Below are 12,365 nucleotides of genomic sequence, written 5' to 3' on the forward strand. Positions count from 1 at the left end.
GGGGTGTTGAGTGAGCGTCGCTCCTTCACCCTGACGTTCCTTCCCTCGGGGGGAAGGGGGGCGCCGATCTATGTTTTCGCATCCACCTGAATAATGTGTAGTTGCGCCACTGTGTGCGTGTGTGTGTAGGTGTGTTTGCGTGTGTGTGTGCGTGTGTGTGTGTCTCACCTGAATTCATAAGTTTCCAGAGCTGATCGACTAGCGCTTCATTACACAGACCAGAGTCTGCTGACTTGGTGAACGGTGGGTTCTTACAGAGCATGCCCAGAATCTCGTGTCTGGTTGGAGAGGAAAACAAGAGTGTGTGTGTTAGTCCGTCAGCTGATTACTTCTGATATAAATGCCAAAGTGACAGAAAATCATAAAGTTCAGATTTGTTAATGGTAAGCGTATTCTAAAAAAAAAAAAAGATTTTTATCAGCTAAAGAAAACCTCAGATATCATATCACTTTTATATTGGTATTATCACTAATACTTTACATATTCATTGTACTAGTGACTATAGTCACTATATATCATTTCCATATAAAGTATTAATATTTTTAGAATAAAAATATTTCATATATTCACACACTACAAAAAATAATCAAACCTTTAGACAGAAAGGTTTATAATGAACTTGAGACAGATATGATTTCTTATTCTCATGCTTTAGTTCTCGTGCTTCACTACACAGATATTCATTACATTGGCATTACATCATACAACTATTGATCTATAAAGATGCTTTTGTTCTAAGTTGTGAGTCACATTGTGCGCTGTGTGCTGACCTGATGTAGTGGACAGGGTCACTCTGGACCATGTCGAGCAGCCACTGCAGGTCTGCTGAGCTCCGTTCAACTGCAGCAAGAAGGCAAACAGTAATCATGTAGACAAAGCAGGGAGAGAACTGAGCAGCAGGGATGGAGGGACATGCTAGCTCAGACTGGCCTTGTTCCAAAAGCACCTACTTGCGCTCACTCAAAAGATCAGCAGTCTCATTTATAAAGGTGGTGTACGCACAAAACCAGGCCTGAAGCTGCCGTGAATGTTATAGATCACAACCTTCCACATGAAGGTTGTAATCTATAAAAACTAACTTGATGGGAGACGGTGAGGAATTGAAGTCATGCTACATCATGGTTCCTCTTTAATCTTTAATCATAAGGACCTTTCAAATAAAAAAATTTAAAAAGTCTAGAAGCCAAATTAAATCTTAAATCAAAGTCAGTTTTCCAAGCAGCATGATCACCAGGGTGAAGTGGACCACAGGTTATATGGTGACGCTAAATGTGACGAGGTATGGTATTGTGTACGTAGAGTTATATAGGTTGCCCCAGGCACGGCTTGTTACGGAGTGAAGCTTCTTCAAACAAAACGGAGGCTCGTATGTCTTTTACTGAACCTTTCTGTTCAGTTTTTTATTGAAGAGAGAAAACGGCGACAGCTGATAACGGCAACAGCTTTTCGTTACTAAGACAACCAAAATATCAACAAAGCTAGATAGTGACAAAACAGAACCAGATACTTAAGCATTCTTCAAAATAAAATTTCATGTAATCTATGCTTAACATATAATTGTAAATCAGTCACTTATCATACTGAACAACATATAAGTGTAAAAAAGTCACAACATGGCTGACTAATGGTTGCGCCGAGTTACAAAGATCCAGAGGTGCACGAGTTGCTGTGACATACCTGGTCCAACGCGTCAACAATAAACCTAACTTCAGCAGCTGGTAGCTGCTCCAGGCTCTGAGTTGAAATAGATAAAGTGTCAAATTGACCCTGTCGCCATCAGTGGTGCTGAACTGCTTGTGTTGTTTCATCATTAGTGACCATGTAGCCTGATGTTTCTGTTGTTCTCTTGGTTTGTTATAATTCATGTCTGATTTTTTGGACTTCAGATGACACAGTCGCTCTCTGTGGTGGTGAAGCTTGTAAAGCCCTGCTGCTGCCGGCATGTCTATGTTGTAAAGTTAAATTATCACGAGCTTTATTATTTGGGTATAAAGGGCCCGGTCAATAGCCCCGCCCCCGTCCCAACACTCTAGTGCCGCTGACAGTGTGGAAACTTTCAATGGTCATGCCACTAGTATGGCTACCAGAAATGAGAACCTCTTTTTTTTTCTGCTCTTCACCAACACATTGACTTCTGCCTTGTCAAATTGTGTTTCTGATAACATTGATCAGCAGGCTTATTTAAATACACCCCAACATTCAATAGGTACTTTAAATGGACTGTTACAGAGGGGAAAACCTCATGCGAGACCTTGTAGGAAACGCTGAGGTGCAAATGTGATTCTTAAACAGGAAACTGCTTTCTAGTTTTAGAAATCAGTTCATATTTGTTTTTGGTTTTTGCCACTTCAGCTTTTGGACATACATACACCTTTATTATAGATCCTATGCAACATTGTAGAAATGAAACCCCAATGCATTATAGTTTATGAGTGACTGGTGCTGGGTTTATACTCAAACATACACTCACTAGACATTTTATTTTATTTTATTTTACCCATTCAGTGGATCGACTAACACAAAACAGTGACTCTCTCCAATGCAAATTAGAGTTTGGCACGGCTGGTCTGAGTAGTTCAGAACCTCTGGATCTAAAGGGCTTTTCAAACATTCCTCTCACAAACAGCCTGGCTGATAATAGAGGAGATGTATTAGACATGTGCATCCCTTTATGGTTACAGTGGAGCCATCTTCACTAGAATCTCTAAGGAACGGTTTGTTGCACATTACTGAAGAATTAAGGCACTTCTGAAGGCCAACGAGGCTCCAACACGGCAGTAATGAGTTTACCTGATAAAGCTGCTGATTAGACGCAGAAGAGACACCTCAGCTTTTCAAGATCTGTATCAACAATTTTCAGAAAAACGCCAGGAACCAGCGAGGCGTCTGTGACGTCCTACCTCTTGTGTAGTCGACCAAAGCTTCCAGAGCGGAAACACGAACGTCTACGAAGTGTCCGTACTCAGCGTAGGCCTTGAAGAGAGACGGGTCACTGGGAATGTGGCCGTTCTTCTGAAGCTGGCGGATAGCTCTCAGACAGCTGCAGAGACATTACATCCACGACTGTCACAGAGTTTAAGCTTTAATGTTTTATTCAAAACAAATGAAAAGGGCTGGGCGATACATCGGCTTCATCAAATGAGCAAATTCTTGGGTTTTGAAGATTAAATTTTTGGAAAATAAAGATTATTTTCATCCATGAACTACAGAAACCCTGTGGTTTATAGCTTCTGTTTATTTGGATTCTGAATTTAGTTCAATTCTATGATGGAATATTAGGGAAAGATATATATTTTTTATTTTAATTACAAGAATAAAGTCGTGATATTACTTGAATAAATTCATAATATTAGAATAAAGTGGTAATTTTATGAGAATACCAACATAAAAAATAAAAACGTTTAATGGGGAAAGTTGACTGTCTTGTGAAGTTTTACTTTGGTGTCAATTTTAGAGATAATACTTAATAAATTCATATTTTTAACACATCAGCACCAAACTATTATATCATTATTTATGCAAACTACTAAGTCCACCTCACAGAATGAATTTCACAGGCTGACGTAGTCACATCAGATCTTATTCTCATTAAAATGACTTTTTGTTCCTCATTATTCGAAAACACATTTTTTTCTAGGAAAATGCTATTTTATTATTATTAAAACTATATTCTCATAACTAAACCAACATTCTTGTAGCCTGGCCCTAACACTCCATCACTAAACTCCCAGAAGGCCCTATCAGAAGGAAATAAAAGCCACTTTTTGAAAATCTTTTCTGTCATTTCTTTTCAAGAAAAGAAGGTGAACAAACAGAAATAAATAAAACTGGAAATTGGATTTTGTACGAAAAAACAAAATTTTATCTTTAAGCCGTCTCACCAGGATTACAGCCAAAGCTAAGCTTAGTCATTTCTAGTTTCCAGTCATTGGAAACTAGAAAATAGTTTCCAATTCCACTCTTTCAGTAGATTATAGGAAACCCTGGAGACCAAAGACTGTCTCCTCTCTGTACCTAACAGTGATGGTGTTCCTGAAACTCGGCAGCAGCTTCTCCATGTTCAGGAAGCGTGTGATCTCCTCCAGGATGAGCCGGACGTCGGGATTTAAGTTGTCCACCGTTCGCACCTCGTTGTTGATGCTGATGGCTGGAGTGAGGGAGTTGGTCAGGGCCTCGATCAGCTCGGCGCGGTAGTAGTTATCTGAAAACTGGAGGCAGGTTGGGAGGAAGAGAGAAAGATTCTCATGCTGTTCAGGAACTGCTTTGTTTTTCCTGGCTCTGCTGGCTATGATTTACGGTGGTGATGTATAGAAAATGAATGCTCACACTGACTCAAGCATTGCTTTGAATAATCAGGTCAGTGTAGGATGTATTTAACATAGAGATCCTGCTGGAAAACCTCCGTTCTAGAACTATACGCCTGAAACGTCTGCTATATGAACATCATCTTATCTGTTAACTTAAAAACTGGGTAATGACCAGGAAATTGCAAAATTATGCAACTGCTGGCACTTCACATTTTACAATTACAAATATCTATGTGTTTTATGGCTAAATATAAAATGAAGGAAAATCTTTACTTATGTTTTCCACAAATTAACTTCTGGCTGGTGTGGTGTGCATTTGTATTTGGCCAGTCACTTAAAGAGGAAGTGTTTACTTTGTTTTTCCGGTTGTCATTGTACTTGATGAGGTCGAGTATGAAGTTGAGGACATCTTTGGGACAAAGGTTCTGCACATCTCTGAGTAGCGCCATGGCAACCGGCATCGTCTGACATGAATGACGCAACATACATAACATGTTAGAAGTGTTTAAAGTAAATAGATAAACAGAAATCAATCAGATACTGATAATCAGGCTCAGTGGAATAATGGAAAGCTGAACATGAAGAAACCAAACACTGCTTAGTTCAGAGTTAACCATTATTTTAACAATTCTTCTGACGATTAATCAGTTTTTTAAAAACTGCCACACTCTGCAGATTTTTCATCTATCCAATTAAACTTATTTTACACAATATTAGAAAGATATAAGACAATGCAAATAAAGTAATAATTTTGTTATTTTTAAAATAAGAAAATAAATAATTGTATTCAATAAGATGCAACAATCCGTTAGTGAGCTACAAATACTTCTAACATCAACATGTGGAAAGATCAGGCCTTTATGCTAGATATCAAAAGGTGTTTAATAAGAGACTTCTTTATTAACAAAATATGAACAAGATGAAGCTCATAAAACATATTTACACACAAAGGGATTTTCTCTATACGTTTTATACAGTTTTGGCTGAATTACTGCTCTGAATCTGTTGTTTCAGCAAATTGCCTTTTTTAAATCTGTGTACTCCAGTTAGCCATTAATTGATTACTAAATTAGTTGACAATTATTTCAACAATCAAACTAAACAGGAAGTTTAGTTTGTACCTTCTGTAGGAAGTAGCTCTGGAAATTGATGAAGTTGTTGGTCCTGACGATGTTGGGGCAGCTCTTGCAGCAGAACATTCTGGTGAAGAGCGACTTCATGGCGGGTGGACCCTGCCAGGTGCTCATCATGGAGTTGGCAATCTGCTCGGTTAGAGTGAGACCAGTCAGCTCAGGTCAGCTGCTGCATTAAACCTAAACAGGAACTGGAAACAAGGTTCTTGCAGACACAAACTTGAGACAGGATGGATGAAAGCTGGAATCAGAAAACACTTTGCTTTGTGTGCCACAGAAACCAAAGGTGAAAAACGTTGGGACTCTTGCAACAATGGGCTTTTTGTGCGTTCTGGTTCCTGTGGTGAGAACTGGCCCACAAATTAAACAGCTCGTGAGGTTTGCAGGCCAGTGGTTGCTTCAACAGGATATTAGGGAATTTATGTAAATGTGCTAATATTGGCCGGGGTCACTGACACGGGATGTTGTTTTTAGTTGGAAAAATAAAGCGAGGCGGCAGCAGCGGTTTGATTTCAGATATATTCACCAACACGGCCGATCACGCCTGGCCTTTTTCTTCTCCACATGTCAGCGTTTGTCTAATTGCTTGTTCATCTCCACATTTTCTGATCGTTACTCACAACTCAACATGATCCAGGCCCATCAGAGAGCAGCCAAGTTCATGACAGTGCATCAGACTTCACTTTGTGGTGAGCCTGGGTCAACGTTACAGTGCAAACGTGTTTATGTACATGACAGTGTGTTGAGCTTGCTGGTTGAGCCTGTGTGTGTGTCGTAAGAGCATTACGACGCAGTCTGTCGGGGTTTAGTGAGACGTCTATTTGAACCTCCGCTCAGTTAGTTTATTGTGCTGTGAAAATATTGGTTCAGGTGGAACCTGTAGGATGGAAATCCAAGCCCAAATCCAGAGAAAGGAGAATTTCCTGTGGCCACATGATGGGATTATTCAGAGCAGCAAGAGTTAAACTGATGGGTGGCCCTTCTGGGTTTTCTACTGTAACCTCTTTCACAATATTACCTGAGCCAAACATTCACTTTAAGAAATGGCCTTTATCGAGACATTTAAAAGTGAGAACGTGTAAAAAGCGTGTGTGAGTCCAGTCAGTCTCTGAAGCTACAAACTGAACCTCTTTGTTCTCATTTTTCAGCATTCTCTCATTTCTGCATCCACCATGAGTCAGCCAGGCTCACCACACAGTGAAGTTTGGCACATGTTAATTCTCTGATGAACTTGGCAAAGCCTCTGATTGGCTTGGATCACTTACAGTTGATAAGAAAAATGTGGAGAGGAATAAATGATTAGCCAAAAGGCCACATATTAAAAGAAGAAAAACGACAGGATGCATGTTGGAAATGGCAAAAAAATTCATCCGTGTTTAGGAATATATCTGAACACACAGGAAAACACTACAATGTCAGTCTTGATTGGTATTAGCTAGGCTTGCACCGATTCAAATTTTTCCATGTAATATATTTTTGTTTGAGAAGTTGCTAAACAGAGCAACAAAGTCGTCAACTACGTGCAGACATGACCTGGTGGGCGGCGCTGCCAGTCAGCCTCTCTCATGGCAGAGAAAACGGGATGTTCAGAGCTTTCTGACAGTAGATCAGATCAGCATCATGTAGGGCTGGGTGACAAATCCACTTAACAATTTATCAACTTGTCTGTTTTTGAAAATGTAATTCAAGGAAATCTGAATCTTTTCCACCAGTACACTCCTGGGGTCTTCATACTTGATGATGTCACTCTGACATTCTGATGATGTCAGTCCAACCAAGGTCCGCCGTCTTGTTTTAACGAGTATGTTCCACAGGTCACAGAAGGGACGATTGAAATAAAAGCCACTTTTTGAAAATATTTTCTGTCATTTGCCATTTCTTTTAAAGAAAAAAATTGAATAAAAAAAAGATTAAAAATGAATTTGGTACAATTAATTTTTTCTAAAGCCATAACGCCCAGCCCTAGTTTCACATGTAAGGAAATCGGGACAGATTTATCAGTGCGCCCCGACCATCAACCCCGCTACTCACCACAACGCTTTCAAATGGACCAACTTTCTGCTGTCTCATTTGGACAAAACCCTGAGTTCATAGAATCAACATAAAAAATGACTTGATTACATTAAAAATGTATTAAATGTTGGAAGCTTTTTGTAAAAGAAAAAAAAAGAGGAACATTGATTGATTGATTAGTTGGAATGATTTGTTTCAGATTTTTTATTTTAATTTTAATTTTAGGTTCTTTTATTTCTCGCTTTCTTGGGTTGCAGTTTAGAATTTTAGAACATGGTGCGTCATCCTGTAAAGGTTACTCGCCTGTCTCACCCAGGCTGGTGAAGAAGAAATACGCTCATCTCAGTGAACTGCTGTGATAACTAGAACTGATGTGACCAGGGTAAGCTGAGCTTGCTGCTTTAACAAACCTGCTGTTTATCTGGGAGCCATCTATAGCTAGGAAGGCTTTACTGTGAGCAATTCCACATGAAAACAGCAAAACAACAATCTTCCAGTTGTCCCGATCATGATGTAAGTGAAGAGAGACCAACCTTGGCTAAGCAGAAGCAGGCCTGCATGCGGACTTTGTAGAAACATTGCTCTTGCTCCAGGATGTCAGTCAGAGCCAATCTGGAGGCGGGAGTTGGGAATTTTTCCAGTGCTGTGATGGCTTCCTCCTGCAAAACAAAGAAGATGAGGTAACCATCTAAATGAAAGCTTTTCATTTAAGGAACAAAGACGAGAGCTTATTGGCAGACTGTTTGTTTGACAGCATTCTGCAGGGAATAGAATCATTTAAATCATTCAGTATCATCCTGTAATTAGGTAGTTACCAGCAGAGAATCTAATTTATGTTTAATAGAGGGAAGTGTGTTGTACCCGGGTCGCTATGGGAACCTATGTGGATGTAATTACACTACAGAGCGCCATGGACTTGGTTGGATATGTGGAGAATCCCAGCTGCTGGTCACCATCAACAGAAATTTTTCTTCCTCTGGAGAAAACCAAGACATGCTTCTGCAGAACATGACTATCATAAGCAACACATCATCAGCCTTTTCTAGTGGACAGATTCCTAGCAGGATTAACCATAAATTCATTTTTCTGTCCCTTGAAATTTGAGATTAGTTCAAGGAATAACAGCTCAATTATAAGCAGAGAAAAAAACTTTTAAAATGTTTGTAATATGGAGCACAAGAAATGCACTTTGTAACAGGCCTATTGCAATAAGCAATAGATCTATTAATCACATGAGAAATTCAAACAAACTCAATAATTTCAAATTTGATGATTTATTGTTTTTCTCTTTTGTCTCTTTCTACCAAATACTGGATGTTTGGTGCTTTGGTCTCAACTAGACGTTTTTGAAAGACAATTTAGTTTTCAGAGGTTTCATAATTCTTTATTTTTTTGCTATTTTTGTTGACTTGCATATGTATTTTTCTATGTTTATTGATCTTTCGTAATAACTTCTGGGACAATTTATTATCCAGTAAAATCTGTAATCGTGACAGGCCTACTTTCTAGTGAGGAATACTTTATCACATGTATCGCATCAGATACATGATTTTAACACTATTACTCTGCCCTCTGAAGAAGGTTTGTCTTTTTTAAAGAGTGAAACTCAGAGTGACATCCGGAAATCTATCTGAGGCCTTCAGAAAGAAGCCTGGAGTCGTGTCCTAAATTTACAGAAGACTTTACGTTTCTCCAACTTTACAAGTATGAAATATTATTCTAAAAACCTCCTGTCAACAAAATCAGCGTTCATCGTCTTGAAGAACTTATTTGTCCAAACAGACGTCCAGAGTCAGACGCCTGTTGCTAGGAGATGAGCCTGATCAATTCCCAGCCTACCTGTGCTACCACATCCCTCTCATAGCGCAGCTGATACTGCCACATGAAGTCGGCCTGTTCAAACTCCACTTTCCTCAGGATGGACATGTCTGGATCTATTCGGATCCACAGCAGCGGAGAGTCGGCGCTGCGGAGGAGTCCATGGAGAGGTGAAAATACACAACCAGGCCAACGCTTCTTACAGGAAATTCTTTTAAAAGAGCTAAAGCTCTTACTCCATTGCTGACAGATCCATGTCAACTTCCTCTCCATTCATCAGAGGAATCTTCTTCTTCTTGTTTCTGGAAATGTCACCAAGAAGAGCTTTATACCAGAAAAAAGCAACACGTTTCCCAAAAAGAAATAGAAACCTACATTTTGCCACAAAACAAGAAACAAAAACATTTAAATTTGTCCACATTTGGCAGGAATATAAGTAACATATTTGCCTTTAAGCTAATGCTGCTCCTTACTGATTTAAATGCTGAAACAGCAAAAAAGGAAGACAGTAGCTAAGTTTCCATTACTAATGTCTGCAAAACGTTGATATTCTGCTAAACACAATTTTGAAATCACAGTGTTTATGTTAAGTAAGAAATTCAGTTAAAATCATAAGTGAATAAGTTTGTTTAGAAGATAAATGTGATGTTTCCATTTCATTAAGCAAATTTATTTTCATAATTCTGATTTCATTTTGTCATTTTGCAATTCTGATTCTGATTTTTGTAAATCTGATTTGTGCGTTTTAGTGTAGCTCACCGTCTGCTCTTTGAATGGCAGGGGATGTCATGTTTCAGACTGTTCTCCTCTATCTGCAGTGTGTGGTTGAACGAGCCGTCCAGCTCCTGGACCGTCACCTTGATGGGTCCCTGCAGACAAACACACAACGCCTGACGTCTGGGCCTGATTCAGGCTTCAATCTCTTTAGAGAAACCAAGTCAATTTCACTGATGTAAACCCATAAAAGAAGCCACCAGGTCACTGTTAATGTGAGCATAATGGTGTGTGTTCTGCAGGCTGAGCGGTTGTGTTGCTCACCACATATTTCTGAGTTCCAGAGGACGTGTAGTCCTGGCGGATCTCCAGCTCCAGCACATTCCTCTTCCTGTTGAAAGCAAAGCTGCCAAAGAATTTCACAACCCCGCTCTGATCTCTGCAGATGAAGAGTTAAGGCTCGATGTGTGCACAGCCACTAGCTCCAAAAATCTGGGAAACTTTTTCTAACATGGAAAAAAAAAAATCACTTGGTTGTAATTTTAGAGGTGATGCAACAAGAGCATGTTTGCTTTGCATTTAACAAAGAAGCTTTGTTTGTCAGCAGCAACATATCTTGATATTTTTCTTTGTTGTGACAAACGGATGAGGTTGAATCCCAGCAAGAGGAAGGATACACCCACTGCTTGATCAGAGGCCCGATGTCTTTCCCAGAGACGTTGGAGATGGATTTGAGGAAGGCGTGCGTCGACAGAAGCATCTGGCTCCACATGTGGCTCTGGTACTTCTGAGACGAAGCTGTGCTGGCCAGGCTCAGGAGTTTGTTAAACACCTACAGGAGAACAACTCCGTCTTAAAAGAGGAAAATACAAGCCTGCAGTGTGATGTGTTGGCAGTGTCATACCTGTAACATGAACTCCATGCTGATTCTGTTTTCAATCAGCCTCATAACCAGGTGAGCCTTACACTGGAACATCTTGAAGTACTCCCAGGACAGGGTGTGGGGGTGCTTGATGGAGAAGTGAAGGTGGGGAGTGGGGCTGAAAACGGAGAATCTGGGTCAGCTAGGATGCTACAGGTGGCTTCCTCCAGGTACTGGGTTCGTTTTCTGAACATCACAGTGGTTTACAGAGTAAAGCCTTATTCACACGGATTAGTTTTACCTAGGGTTCACTAAGGATGTGTGATGTAGCACAAGATTCATATCCCAATATCCATTGTGGTGGGTGGAGGTAGCGACATATAACTTATGTTTTAGCATAAAACTTACAAAAAACATACTAATAGAGTATGTGCTGTCATTCAATTAAAGAACTGAATGATAATCAGCATTGTGATTAATCAATAATCAACATGCTCAACTTTCTAAGCTTGGAATGTAAAATGTTGTCCTAGAAACGTTAAAGAAAATCTTTCATTGTCTCAAACCAAACATCTCAGTTTTCCAGGTTTTAATATTCAGGACAGTTTAAAATAAGTAATTTTGTTTTACACGTAAATTAGAAATTATAACAATAATTTAAGAACAGTAACTTCCTAAATTAAGGAAACATTTATTGCTGCATTTTTTTACCCATCTGTGGTCTTAACAGATGGAATCAGTTGAGCCTGCAAGCTCTTTTTATGCTGTGCACCATCTGGGGAGGGGGGAGGTCACACTGACCCTGCGTGCGCTTTGATGTGGCCTTTCTTCGTGTGGTTTTCAGGAGAAAGTCTAAATAAAAGTAAATTTTTTTTCTAAAACCTAAATATTCCACTCAGTTGGAGCTGGAGTGTAAATATTTAGACCATAACCGCTTTGGAACATGTCAGATTAGTTCTGTATTTGTCTGATTTCACAGTTTTAATCACATTGTGGACTCTACTGTTGCGGTGGGCAGAGATCTGCATCCTCAGACCACAGCTGCACTCTGGCCGCCCTGAATCACGAAGCATGATCTCCATAAACAATCAGACTTTCAGATCCCCACATTTAAAATTCATAAATTAAACACAAAACATGCTAGGTGGAAACGTTCAGCAACAGTCGAAACAAACGAGCTTTAAACAAATTAAGTCCCTACTTGTCCTTTTCTTTGCCTCCACTGAAGGTGGGGTGCAACAGAACACCCCCCATCTTCAATTCATACTCCACAATCTGGTCCAGCTCCTGACAAACACAGAAAAGTACATTTTGAAAAATATATTTATCACAATTACATTTTTGTCAAAGATCTACTTTATAATGCCTTCAAGTTTGATAGAAAGAGCTGAATTTAACAAGGGCTTAATATTTGTTTAGGATATGTCAAGGGACTGTTTGCTATGATTTCCACATGCAATCTACAGCAAAAGCTAAAGTGGTCTTGAAAGTTCAAAAGTCCAACATTATTTACACCAG

General features: G+C 39.5%; 1 protein-coding gene across 1 annotated transcript in view; it reads right to left on the bottom strand.

Moving 5' to 3' along the window:
* Positions 1–12,365, bottom strand: part of taf2 (TAF2 RNA polymerase II, TATA box binding protein (TBP)-associated factor) — a 35,489-nt gene that overhangs the window by 8,471 nt on the left and 14,653 nt on the right. Inside the window, exons 10-23 of the mRNA XM_008411069.2 lie at positions 12,049–12,134; positions 10,890–11,025; positions 10,663–10,817; positions 10,310–10,424; positions 10,031–10,140; positions 9,508–9,573; positions 9,293–9,419; positions 7,987–8,112; positions 5,429–5,569; positions 4,661–4,771; positions 4,015–4,208; positions 2,901–3,040; positions 771–840; positions 169–278 (exon numbers count right to left, since the gene is read on the bottom strand). Of these exons, the coding sequence (XP_008409291.1) occupies positions 169–278; positions 771–840; positions 2,901–3,040; positions 4,015–4,208; positions 4,661–4,771; positions 5,429–5,569; positions 7,987–8,112; positions 9,293–9,419; positions 9,508–9,573; positions 10,031–10,140; positions 10,310–10,424; positions 10,663–10,817; positions 10,890–11,025; positions 12,049–12,134 (1,687 nt within the window). The remainder of the gene's footprint in view (positions 1–168; positions 279–770; positions 841–2,900; positions 3,041–4,014; positions 4,209–4,660; positions 4,772–5,428; positions 5,570–7,986; positions 8,113–9,292; positions 9,420–9,507; positions 9,574–10,030; positions 10,141–10,309; positions 10,425–10,662; positions 10,818–10,889; positions 11,026–12,048; positions 12,135–12,365) is intronic.

The sequence above is a fragment of the Poecilia reticulata genome, linkage group LG6 (genome assembly GCF_000633615.1).
Source record: "Poecilia reticulata strain Guanapo linkage group LG6, Guppy_female_1.0+MT, whole genome shotgun sequence".
Lineage (NCBI taxonomy): Eukaryota > Metazoa > Chordata > Actinopteri > Cyprinodontiformes > Poeciliidae > Poecilia > Poecilia reticulata.